The following is a 13590-nucleotide window of genomic DNA, read 5'->3' as shown; positions in this document are numbered from 1 at the left end:
TGCTGTGCTCTTCCTTCTCCAGCAATCCACAGCTGGGCAAAGAGGGAGGCAGAGTGGTCTCAGGGCCTTTGCCTAGGCAACCACAACATGTTAAACATACACATATTATGCACACTAAATCGGAACAAATGTATCCATAAATTCTTGGCTGGGGTGGGGGGTCACAGAGCTCCTCCAGCCCCTGGCCAGGGTGGGGAGAGAGAGTGAACTCCTCTGGCCCTGGGACTCTGGTAGGGAGAGCGAGCAAAAGGTCCCTGCCAGGGCAGGAGGAGCTCCCACACACTACCAAGTACTTGTGGATACATTTATTCAGATAGCTCCATAGGGTTTTTCCTTGAAATGGGGCATATACTGCTGTTTATTTCTGTGCCTGTGATTTATGGGCATGTGTTGATATGGTATAATACGTGGGTTTAACATGCCCCTCCAAAAGTGGTCCCATTTAAATTCCTGCGCACTGCCCATAGCAGAATATTAGTTTGATAGGCAAATCACCTAGGGAACAATATTAAAGGAGAAGGGAGGGCTCCACTCCCAGCCTGGGACTGTAGCGTCTAGACCCAGGGAGCAGGTAGTTTATAGCGGGAGGGCGATGGGCATTTCCAGACCTCCCAGCTCCAGCTCCTCAGGGCACTGGCCCGTTGGCAGCGGATCTCCCGCAGCTCTAGGGAGGACACCGCTCAGGACGGGGCTGTGCAAACTTTTACTCCTGGCTCCAAACGCCGGGCAGTGACGACTGGGGAGGAGGATGTTGCCGACTGACATAGTAACTCCGCTCCCTCGCTCCTCTCAGCCAGTGTGGCTGGGAGCTGCTGGCGGCCGCGGTTGGCTGCTGGCCCCGTGCCTGGCTGTGGGCGTGGAGGGAGCCGGGGGCGCTGCTGCCCTCCGGCCGCTGACTGGAGACGCCAGGCAGCGAGGGAGCCCGAGGGTTTCTTCTGCGGGCCCCATGGCGGCCCGGGCGCGGCCCTGAAGGAGCCCGGTGCCCCAGCCCGGCCGCCCCAAGGCAGCGGAGCAGCCGAGCGGTGGCAGCCGGGCGCGGGACGCGTGGCTGAGGGGGTGTGCCAGGCTGGGAGAGCCGGCGCTGCCTCCGGGGGCGCCCGGGTCTCTGCGGCTCCTCAGCCCCAACCGAGGGTCCTGGGCCCCCCTCCACGCCCCGGCGCGAAGCTCGGAGACCCCCGGGAACAGCATGAGCCGCGGCCAGCCCTACGCGCCGCGGCCGAGCAGCTCGCCGGCCAGGCCGGGCCGGAGGACCGACAGCCAGGACTACCTGCTCCTGGCCCCGGGGGCGTGCGAGGAGAACCCGCTGCCGCCCTACGCCTACTACCCCGTGTGAGTGAGCGAGTCCCGCGCGGCGACGCGGCTCCGGCGGGGAGCTGGGGTGGCCGCGGGGCAGAGAGGCAGCGGGGTGGGGGAAGCGGCCTCCCGAGGGCGGCAGGCGTGGGGCTGGGGGCGGGCGGCAGCAGGAGTTGCCAGCCCCAGCGCAGCGAGGTGCAGGTGCGCGCTGGGGGCGGGCCGGGGGACCGAGCCTCTGCCGGCTGGCACTCAGGCGGCGGGGAGCGGGAGTCCCTCTCCGGCCTCAGGGCGCGGTAGCCTGGGACGCGCGGGGTCTGGGCGTGGGGCGCGCCGGCGGGGGGTGTGGGGGCCGAGACACAGCCTGCCGCCCCGCAAGCGCACGGCCTGTCTGGGTTCCCCCTCTCGCTGGGAACGGTCACCAGACAAATACTCGGGAGTTCGTAGTTGATCTGTGGGTTTGCATCGCGAAGAGCAGGCACTGAGCTCACGAGGGGATGGTGGATAAAAGGAAATAAGCGGCCTGTTTACAAAAACAAGCAGGCTTGTAAAAAATCCGGGTCCTGCTCTGCAGCGCTACCTGAGCGGGTCCAGTCCTTTCCCTCCCGCAAGCAGCAGCGCCGTTCACTAGGATGCGCCCTGAAGTCAGCAGGCAACGTCTCATCGTTCTAGGTGGGGACTAGTTGGCTGCTCACAAATGCCTGGGAGAGGAGGCTACAAGAAAGTCTGACTCTCCAGCTACCACCTTACTAGGAAATCCTCGCAATCTTTATTTAAGTTTTGAAATGAAAGTTACGCACACTTTTTCAAGGCTTAGGAACGGTGGCCTTTCAACCAGGGTTTGCTTCAGTTTGTCCTCTAAAAGCAAATGAACATATGTGCCATTCATTTTCATATTACCGTTTGTTAATGGAGATGATTTTAGTTTTGATATGGTAGTTTTAGTTTGGTATGTTTGTCTCATGTTATATCTCTAGAAAAGACATCTGGCAGCTGTAGTTTGTGGGGGGCTTTGTTTGTTTGTTTGTTTTTTGTTGCTACTAACATTCATTGCAACAGAACATCATTTGACAGGTGAAATGGAGATTAGACGGGGACTGAACAATTTGGTCACCTTTCCCGTAGTAGAATTGTATATTGTAATTGTTTTTTTAGAAAAAGAGAAAAGTAACTGAATATGAGTTAACTGGAATAGACAGAACCAAAGACATGGAAGGTAATATATGCCCTGCTATACTGTCACTGAAATAAAGTCCTAACTGAATAGAATAGATTTAACTAAATATGGAGCATGTTACGAACTGCACTGGTTGGTCTGTTTAAAATTAACACCCTGCAATGTGTCTTCTATAGTCATAGTAACTTCTATGGTCAGTGGTCCTTATTGGGTGCACATTACATTCTAATTCATAAAGCCACAATCTTCTCAATTGGTATGTACAGTCCAAATCATACAGGCTTGGCAATTTGATATTCAGAGTGCCACTGAATTACAATTTTTAAATTAGCAGGTGTAAGAAGATCAATACGTTAATTTTTCTACTTTTTACAGTACTAAGATTCCAGGAATATTTTTTTTAAACAATCAGGGCAATACATGCATTGCCTACAACATCTCTAGTTATATATTATCAATGTGACTGGTATAGTTATCACTTGGTAGTGTTTCTGAGGGAAGAGGCAACACAGAGTGGGAAAATGTTTATATTATGTGACATGACAAGAAGCTATGATTTCAGTTGATTACAAGACAAACTTTCTTTCAAACTGACATACTCCGTCATGTATTCTACTACTTAACTGATTCCTCTGGTCAACCTCCTCTGACATATGGTACTTTGCCTAGATAAGATTTATCAACCAGCCTGGTGTAGAAAGGGAATAATAGTCAGAAAAACTCTGAGACAGCAATGGGATTAGATATTTATACTGATATCTAGTATATCTAGAGCTGAATATTTAAAACAATTTTTTCTGCCCTCAGTGAATCACATAATAGCCAATGTTTTATGGTGCTAGTCTGGTAAATCATATGATGAAAGTCTCAATTTGTGTCTAAGCTAATGTGAAGGTCTAGGAGAAAGTATAATAGTTTGTGATAGTGAATTAGATAGTTTTAAGAAACTAGCATAAACTATTGTGTTAAAGTAAAATGTTTTAACATAAAGCTACTAATCTCTTACATACTATGTTTCTTGGCAAAGCCAATTACTGTATTAAGGACATTTTTGGCAAACAGTAATGGGGGGGGGGGAATCTTACTATCACGTGCACATACAAAAAGGACTTACAAACTTTTTGCTCTAGGGTTGTAACGCAGAGCAATACAGCACAATATTTGAAGAAGGATAAGTTAAAGGTGCTGTGTTACAAAGTATATGTTACCCACTTTTGTATTTGACCTGTGGGAAGATTCCTCCCCCTTCTTTTGTTACTCCCCTCCCCCTACCAGAAGCTCTAAGTAAGTAAATATGAGATACAATTTAGCACTTGTCATATAGTGCAGAGAGATGGTTAGAGTAAGTTGCATTACCAAACAAACTGTAACCTAGGCTTGGTCTACACTACAGAGTTAGGTTGACAAAAGGCAGCTTATGTTGACCAAATTATGTCTGTGTACACACTACTCTTGCTCCTGCCCATGTAAGCCCTACTACACCGACATAATAACTCCATCTGCACCAGAGGTGTAGGGCTTATGTTGATGTAGTTAGGGCAACGCAGCTGGTGTAGGCCTGCCTTATTTACATTGACTGTTGGCTGTCATTCTTGTCAATTTCATGGCTCCATGCTAGAGCCCTGAAATTGACAAGAAAGCTGGGCTGTCACTGGAGCTAGTGGAGTACAGTTACTTGTATGCTTTAAATTAGCTAGATTACTAGTTAAGGCTCCAATCCTCCAAAAACGTAACCACATGCTTAGCCTTACACTGAGTTCCCTTTCTGAAGTCAGTGGGACTACTCAAAGTGCATAAAGTAAATCCTCTGTGTAAGTCTTGACAGGATCAAGACCTTTGTGTTCATCTGTTCATTATTGGCAGTTTCTTTATATTTAACAAGGTACGTAGAGTCAGATGACAAAGGTATGTTCTTGGTAAATATATAGAATACAGAGAGTGCTATATGTTACACTATGCAACAGTAATTCCCGTTAGTAAGTTTCTAAAACAAAATATTTCTTCAGTTTCCTATTTTTCTCAAATTTATTATCAGATGAATTCCAGTTATGCCTTTAATTGTACTCTAAACATAAATTACCTGGCACTGTGTGCTTATCTCAAGAGACAGGGTGATGTGTTTTTTTCATCTTCCAGTAGTGATGTATATAAAATATAAACAGAAAATACTAAGTCAGCAGCTGAAGAGGTAGCTGCAGCATTTATGATATCAACAATTTAGAGAGTCAGTCCTACAAGCTGTGTGCCTCACAAGTGGTATTTTCCCCATTGACTTCTGTGAGAGTGTCAGGCTTCAAGCACCTCACAGGATTGGGCCCTAGGAAAATAAGTTTTCTGAATTGTCTATCCTTCAGGGTCAGATAGGATAAGGGTTGTGATTGTTGTGGAATAGAGTCAGGGTATCTAACTGTATTTATTTATTTATAAGATTCACTTTTGGATTCCTAACATATAAGCTTGTGAAGTTGTCAGCATGGCTGTTGTTGATTAAAAGAAGAAAGACAATAATTAATTTCATTTCAGGCTCTCTTTAACACCTGAATTAAAGGTAATAATCTAAGTTTCCTTCATCTCAATTGCATTGCACAAGGTGAAATGGCTTGAGCTGTGGAACAAAAGTGGACACTTAATGTCTTAAATGAAGACATGGTACTCTTTTTATGGGAATTTCAGACTACAATGCTGACAGTGTGTTTGAAGTAAAACTGCTACTTACTCTAATAATGTCATAATTAATCTTGATCAATATATTACTGGTAATAATTCACTTATTTCAGAGGTAAAAATGTACACTGAGGGCTTGTTCCTCAGTGATATGGAGCATCTGTAACTTTGACTAAATTCCTTAAACAAATTCTTGTAAGAGGGGCTGGCTGGAAAGCAAGAATTTCATTTTGTGAAAAATTTCAAGGTTTTGACATTTGTATTCATTCCCCATCAGAACACAATCTCTCCTGTTGGAGCTGCTGCACTTTGTATAAATAACTAAAAATTGGGAAGGAGAGACTGACCAACCAACTATATAGCCCAGTGTTTAGGGCACTCAGCTGGAATGTGGCAGTCCTACTTTAGTCCTGAGTAAATCATTAGTCATTAAGCACTGGTACAAATTGCTTAGGGATGTTGTTGAATCTCTATCACTGGAGGTTTTTAAGAACAGGTTAGACAAACACCTGTCAGAGATGGTCTAGTTGTTATATAGTCCTGCCTTGAATGCAGGGGACTGGACTAGATGATCTCTCGAGCCCCTTCCAGTCCTACACTTCCATGCTTTCTCATTCCTTACTGAAGAAAAGCTAGCACTGAAGTCCATAGAAGCTGTGCCTGAGTAAGAACTGAGAAAACTCCCTTCTCACCATAACTGTAGAATAACACAATTAATGGCATAACATGTGTAACATGATTAGCACTTTGAAAGTGTGAAGAAAGTGTGCTAACCTTCGGGAAAAGTTTTCCTCTAGTGATCATTCTGTGCATGTCAAGCCTCTTTACAGAGTTTGTATTGCTTTGAGAATATGCAATATGTAAATTTCAAGGTCCTCTAATGTTTGGACTGTTTTATTTAAACAGTTATTTTAGAAGTCTTTAAACTGTTCATTGTGTTTACAATTTAAGGCCCCAATCCTGCAAACACCACATTAAAACACTTTGAATCAGTGGATCTACACATGGTTGTAAGGTTAAGTATATATGTACATGTTTGCAGGATCAGGGGCCTTAGTATATAGCGTCTTTAACAGTGTCTGATTCTTTGCTTAACAGAAAGAGACATTCCTGTTTAAAAGAATTTATTCACTGTCATCATTTACCTTCCTTTATTCCATAACAGGGCTAGATAAATGGTGCAGCTACTGATCCAAACTTGGTTTATACATTACAAAGGAGTTTGTATTTACTGGGAACAAACTCCTTATATCAATCAGATTTGCTTTGAATTAGATTGCTTGACAACCTTTATTCATAGATAATCCTAGAATATCAGGGTTAGAAGGGACCTCAGGAGATCATCTAGTTCAACCCTCTGCTCAAAGCAGGACCAGTCCCAAACTAAATCATCCCAGCCAGGGCTTTGTCAGGCCTGACCTTACAAACCTCTAAGGAAGAAGATTCCACCACCTCCCTAGGTAATGCATTCAAGTGCTTCACCACCCTCCCAGTGAAAAAGTTTTTCATAATATCCAACCTAAACCTCCCGCACTGCAACTTCAGACCATTACTCCTTGTTCTGTCATCTGCTACCACTGAGAACAGTCTAGATCCATCCATCCGTCCCTTTCAGGTAGTTGAAAGCAGCTATCAAATCCCCCCTCATTCTTCTCTTCTGCAGACTAAATAATCCCAGTTCCCTCAGCCTCTCCTCATAAATCATGTGCTCCAGCCCCCTAATAATTTTTGTTGCCCTCCGCTGGACTCTTTCCAGTTTTTCCACATCCTTCTTGTAGTGTGGGGCCCAAAACTGGACACAGTACTCCAGATGAGGCCCCACCAACACTGAATAGAGGGGAATGGTCACTTCCCTCGATCTGCTGGCAGTGCTCCTACTTATACAGCGCAATATGCTGTTAGCCTTCTTGACAACAAGGGCACGCTGTTGACTCATATCTAACTTCTTGTCCACTGTAACCCCAAGACCCTTTTTTTGCAGAACTGCTGCCTAGCCACTTGGTCCCTAGTCTGGAGCAGTGCATGGGATTCTTCCGTCCTAAGTGCAGGACTCTGCACTTGTCCTTGTTGAACCTCATCAGCTTTCTTTTGGCCCAATCCTCTAATTTGTCTAGGTCCCTCTCTATCCTATCCCTACCCTCCAGCTTATCTACCACTCCTCCCAGTTTAGTGTCATCTGCAAACTTGCTGAGGGTGCAATCCACACCATCCTCCAGATCATTAATGAAGATATTGAACAAAACCGGTCCCAGGACCAACCTTTGGGGCACTCTGCTTGATACTGGCTGCCAACTAGACATGGAGCCATTGATCGCCACCCGTTGAGCCCAATGATCTAGCCAGCTTTCTATCCAATTTATAGTCCATTCATCCAGCCCGTACTTCTTTAATTTGCTGGCAAGAATACTATGGGAGACCATATCAAAAGCTTTGCTAAAGTCAAGAAATAACACGTCCACTTTTTTCCTTCATCCACAGATATGAGTTATCTCGTCATAGAAGGCAATTACTTTAATATTTTAAAAGTACAAAACAGGTTCCTTTTTGGGGCATAATGAATGTCAAAGACTTTAGTGATGATACCTTGGTCATGACATATTTCTATAAAGTCCTGTAAATCAATTTTTTTGAGTTCTGACACGTTGGGCCAAATTGAGTGTCAGCATAAATGGATGCAGCTGCCTTGCCTTCAGGGGATTATGCCTGCTTAAATTTGGGCTGAATTAGACCTGTTGTGCTTTATTAGGAAAGTACATATGAATTGTAAAATAACTGAAAATATTAAACTGGCACACACTAGTTCAACATTACAGCTAGTGCTATGGCTAGAAAAAGCATCACATGCCAGACCTGCTGGTGGATTTGAGGCTAAACTTGAGCTTCAGTACTATTAGCTAGCGAAGGGAATATAGGTGATGCTTTGTATCTGCCACAATGTATTTTATTATAATACTGAGAATCCTACATACAGCATCTGTCCTGGGAATGGCTTTACCATATCAAAGGCAGCTATTACCTTTCTTAGAAGTCAGATCAAATATTTTTATGGAATTTTGGCTTATGCATAGGGCAGAGAAGGAAGGAATTTCGACAGAGGGGAAATAACAGTACAGAATGAAAAAAGTGAATGAAAACAGATCAATACTTGGAACTGTAGAGATGATCAGTCACGACCTATACAAAGTGAGAGCCCTTGTAAAAGGATAAACAGAGTGAGAAAGTGAGGCGAGATTATATGCAAATATTGTGGTCCCTGCTAGTGCTGAGAGGGGAAAAAGGTGAAAAGTTTGACAGCTAAAAGGCTATTGTGTAAAGTTTACTGCTCCCAGAGGCAAAAATTTAGTGAGAGATTTCTATAAGAGCCTAAAGGAGTTAAGCACCCAAGTCCCGCTGATCTAAGCACTTTTGAAATTCCCACCCTGAGGTTCTAGCACCACTAGATAATAGTTGCAAGAGAGAAGTAGCAAAGTTCCTAACCAGCAAGTCACTCGGGAGAACATTGCTCTCCAAGAGTAAGGGGAAATAGTTGTGCCCTTAAACCACACTGTTCCCTTGTAGCAGCACTGTAACCACATTGGAACTGAGACACAATAAAACAGCGGAAGACTGTAGAGGATTATCCCTTTGTTCCTCCTCAGAACACCTTCAATTCCACTAGCAGCTGCCAGCTGTGTCTCACACAGCATTGGTACTGGAATCAAAAAGGGATAGCATGCTGCAATTTTCAAAAAAAATTTTTTTTAAACTCATAGCAGAAGTAGTCTGTGTGGCATAATACCCCATATTTGAGCTCTGGTTTCAGCCTAAAATAACCACTTCTCTTTAAGTTTAGAACAATCTCCAAACCTTTTGGTGGAAAAAACACTCTTCAGACTGTCTCCAAAAATATGTAGATAAGAAGGCCTTTTGAATTTGGTGTCCTCTTGCATGGTTATACTTTTGGAATGGTAGATGAGTGGACTCTCTTCCTCTGGAGTCATTCTGTCCCTTTAAAGAATCAAAAGATATATAGTGACCTATATGTATTTAAAAAGTTTGCTGAAGTACAAATATTTGGGTTATTGTTCCTCTGGTGCCTGTAGCCCATTGGGATAGCTTGTCTTCATTATATTCATTGCCTTGCCTTCATTATATTCTGCCTTTATTATATTCAGCAGTAATACCAGGAACCTATCGGCCTGTATCCTGTAAGACATTAGTTTTAGCAGTTAGCATAAAGTTTAAGGCCTATGAACTTTGGCACAGATAAACATCCTGAAGGAAACCCCCAAGTTTTGGGGAGCTGAATAGAATGTGTAAGGGTGAATTTTGAAGTTTGTCCATAATGACACCAGTCAACCACAGGAACATGAGTTAATATCCTCAGATGACTGACCACAAGAGTGCCGTGGCAAAGAATTCATCTATATGATAATAAGTTGAGATCACTGATATACTAACCTATAGAAGAAGGACACCCCAACATTAGTAGAATGAGGAAATACAAATAAGGAAGAGGGGAGAAACTCCTAGTGAATATGCATTAGACTTGGTGGCGACAATGTAACATATTAAAGTTGTATTCTAGTCTGTGGGCAGTAGCTGACAGAGAGGTAGCTCTTGGGAGATGCCAGAATGATGGCCATTGGTGATGAGCAGGAAGATGATGGTGATAAGGAAGATAATGGCTAACATTTCAGGTTGTTCTGCAAGGGATGGTGTGAGTACACGTCTACCCCGATATAACGCAACCCAATATAACACGAATTCGGATGTAATATGGTAAAGCAGTGCTCTGGGGGGCGGGGCTGCGCGCTCCGTTGGATCAGCATGTCAGTGTGTCTGACTCTGACAGACTGCTCTGAGTGGTGTGTTAAGGGTGCCAGGCCGGGGCCAAAGGGTTGGATAAGGGGCAGAGGGTCTCGGGGGGCGGTCAGGGGACAGGGAGCAGGGGGGATTGGACGGTTCAGAGGTTCTGGGGGCGGGGTGGTCAGGGGAGAGGGAACGGGGGCATTGGATAGGGCGTGGGAGTCCTGGGGGGGGCTGTCAGGGAGCGGGGGTGTGGATAGGGGTCGGGGCAGTCAGGGTACAGGGAGTGGGGGGAGGGGTTGGATGGGTCGGGGGTTCTGAGGGGTCAGTCAGGGGTGGGAAGTGACTATTAATAATGGAAATGCTTGAGGCCAAAGCAAGTTCGATATAACACGGTTTTACCTATAAAGTGGTAAGATTTTTTTGGTTCCCGAGGACAGTGTTATATCAGGGTAGCGGTGTATATGGATTTCAAAGGTACATTTTGCATTCTCTCTATCTCCCTTACTGAGCTGGAGTGTTCGTGACTTTGCTAAATGTATTAATACATTATTGTAAATATAGGAGAGTTTCTATAGTGTGAGTGTTGCAACCCTGCACATTGGGGTTCACAACTATACAGAAATTTTAATAATACTGGGCCTGATCTTGGGACGAGAACCAGTCAACCCTCAAACTTGGAATTCTAAAGTAATCAATATAATAAATATATAATCTATAGATCAGGCAGCAGACAGTATTTCATTGGCAGGCAGCCTTGTCTTGCAGATGGAAAACAGGACTGAGAATTAGGTTTGGAGTCTAATCCCAATCTAGATGCAGATGTGCTATCTGATGTGATAATGACTGTACATGTGTGTAAATTTTGAGGCTGAATAATAATTCATTGTAATAATTAATTGTAGGGTCAATAATGGGTCAATAACAATAATTCATTGCAGACCCAGCCAAAATGAAGATGTCTGTCCAATCTGTTCATATTGCTTATTCAAGTTTTTAAAAACAATTTGAATTGCAAAAAACACACTTTCTTGTAAATCTGTGGAGAAACAAGTGTGCACTAAAAGATGAGCTGTAAAGCAAGCAGAATATCACATTAAAAAGAGAAGAGTTTTGAATTTTATCACTGTCTGAAGGCACAGCTTGTTCCTTGGTTTCAGCAGTTTTCAAATCAGGTAATTTGTAGGCAACATTAAGGTCAATGCATATTTCTAACCCCTATATATGTTGAGCAAAACGTGTAATTTCACTGAATGCAATTTAATAGTGTCAGCTACTCCCCTGGCATCAGTTTTATTTCCCTTCTCAACTACTCTGCTTGAAATACGCTGTAAAATTATCTTTCAGACTCTTCATTAGACCTAATCACTTTGGGGAGTATGGTGCAATATGGCAGCTGTATCCAACAGTGCCAGTCTTGCTGCTTAGAGGCTTTGAGATGCTATGCCCTCTTACAAATATCTCAAAAAAGCATTAGCAAAATGGTCACATATTTTCAAAAGGCGTGGCAGATTCTCCTTTTACACCAAGAGCTCTAAATGTCTTTGGTTCTCTTGTATTTACTCTGCCATCAAAAAATGAGAAGAGAGATAAACTAGAAAGTTTTCTGTGGCTCGAAGCTGAAATGGAGGCTCATGCTTCAGTCGTTCTTTAGGGGCAGTGGAGGAAGGATTTCAGGCCAACACTATCCACTTTGCCTCAGAAAATCAGAGGCCTGTTGCAAGTATCATCACACCTCAGTAGGGCCATAGAGCCATACAGCATAGCTCCAAAAGTGAATTATTATAGCTAGGGTGAGGGGTGTAGCCAGGATTCCTCTAAATGCTCCGTTCCAACAAATCCCTTGAGTGGCCTCCACCAGGGAATATTCTATGGAGTCCTCCTGTAAATGCTCTTTGAAATGGTTGAATCCAGTGAGAGTGCTGTGTAAGCATAGCCCTTCGGTGCAGCTGCTCCTGCTGGTACAGGGGCTGTAAATTGCACACCAGTGCATCAGCAGGAGGCAAGTTGAGCCCTGTATGTTCTACTTGGTGAGGAAGGTGGTTATTACATGTTAAGCACTGGTGTATTATTGGTAAATATGTATTGTCAAATTGAATTTATGCAGATAAATAGGAGGTCATTTATCAAGTAGTCTGAGTTATGATAAAATTAATAATCCATCTGGTCTGATTTTCAGCAGTTTATTTGTAGAATTTACTTAAATGCACTGTAGAATCTTATGAACAATGTACATTTACAGATAGATTTTCATATGGTTACTGAAATACAAAACAAGTCTGTTCTCTAAACAAAAAGAATTATGTTTTTAAGATGTCGAGCTTGGTATGTAAGTATATGTGATTTGCTAAGTTTGGATGGAGGAGTGGAATGGTGAGAAATACTGTGCACACACAGTATAGTTCATGTTTGCACTATCAGTGTTAATAACAAGGACCAATTTTTTGCTACACACCTTCCCCAAACTGCTTTGTGTGGAAAGTTGTTATAAGCGGCAACCTAGAGAATTCCTGTAGAGCAATGAGAAAAGGAGTACTTGTGGCACCTTAGAGACTAACAAATTTATTTGAGCATAAGTTTTCATGAGCTACAGCTCACTTCATCGGATGCACACAAGTACTCCTTTTCTTTTTGCGAATACAGACTAACACTGCTGCTGCTCTGAAACCTGTAGAGCAATGGAAATCCCTAGGTGAAGGTGAGTCAGCCTGATGGCTTTGTCACCTTCCTCATGGCCTTTGTGCCTCGGCATAGGGGACATGACTGAAGAAAAGTTTGAGTAATTACATTCTGCCTACCTACATTATCGCTGTAATTTTACTGGGCTAGAACATTGTTAATTTCCTGCCCCAAAGTGCTGTGTAACGTTGGACAGGAACCTCAGAGATATCTTCAGTTCACTGATGTGCATGTGTGGTGCACATGTGTGTGCAGTCTACTCTACAGTAGCTTAAAGGGCTTTGGGATAGTAGGATGTATTCAAATAGAAGTTATGATGATTAAATATGGACAAAATATTAGTGAGAATTACATTTTATTCATGAGCTTTCGTGAGCTACAGCTCACTTCATCCGATGAAGTGAGCTGTAGCTCATGAAAGCTCATGCTCAAATAAATTGGTTAGTCTCTAAGGTGCCACAAGTACTCCTTTTCTTTTTGCGAATACAGACTAACACTGCTGTTACTCTGAAACATTTTATTCAGTTTTCTCTGGCATGGATTAACATTTTGATCTCAAAGTAGTGTAATTATTTTATTATTGGTTAAGCACTGACAATTTAAGTACTTAAATCAAGAATACTTTTCAGAAATTGTGCAAGAAATTATGAGAAACAATGTGGTGGTGGCTTATTGAATCCCAATTTATTTTCTGTATCCATTTCAAAATGACTTCAGCATATCATTCCTTTTAGTAGAATGATGGTGAATGCAATTTGGTGGGGCACTGAGGGAAAGATATTTGAACACATCCAAAAATAAGCTCCTGTTACTTTTCACAAGTAATGAAGAATGGTATCAGATTTTTGAGCCTTACTAGGGGAATAGCTTGGGTGCTGCAGATCAGGATTTAGATGCATTGTCAAAGCTGTTTGGGAAATTTATATAGCTCCCTGCTTGCATGGTTCTTACAGGAACTGTTAGTCACTTACTTCCATAAAGAAAATTTCACT

At 43.3% G+C, this 13590-nt stretch overlaps 1 protein-coding gene across 2 annotated transcripts in view; it reads left to right on the top strand.

Annotated features, from left to right (window-relative positions):
* The first annotated feature begins 813 nt into the window (after positions 1–813).
* Positions 814–13590, top strand: part of TRPC6 (transient receptor potential cation channel subfamily C member 6) — a 190835-nt gene continuing 178058 nt past the window's right edge. For both annotated transcript variants that reach the window (XM_073337992.1, XM_073338002.1), the window contains exon 1: positions 814–1329. In XM_073337992.1, the coding sequence (XP_073194093.1) occupies positions 1187–1329 (143 nt within the window). In that variant the 5' untranslated portion in view covers positions 814–1186. The remainder of the gene's footprint in view (positions 1330–13590) is intronic.

The sequence above is a fragment of the Lepidochelys kempii genome, chromosome 1, assembly GCF_965140285.1.
Source record: "Lepidochelys kempii isolate rLepKem1 chromosome 1, rLepKem1.hap1, whole genome shotgun sequence".
NCBI classification, from domain to species: domain Eukaryota; kingdom Metazoa; phylum Chordata; order Testudines; family Cheloniidae; genus Lepidochelys; species Lepidochelys kempii.
This window is presented reverse-complemented; position numbering and strand designations above follow the sequence as displayed.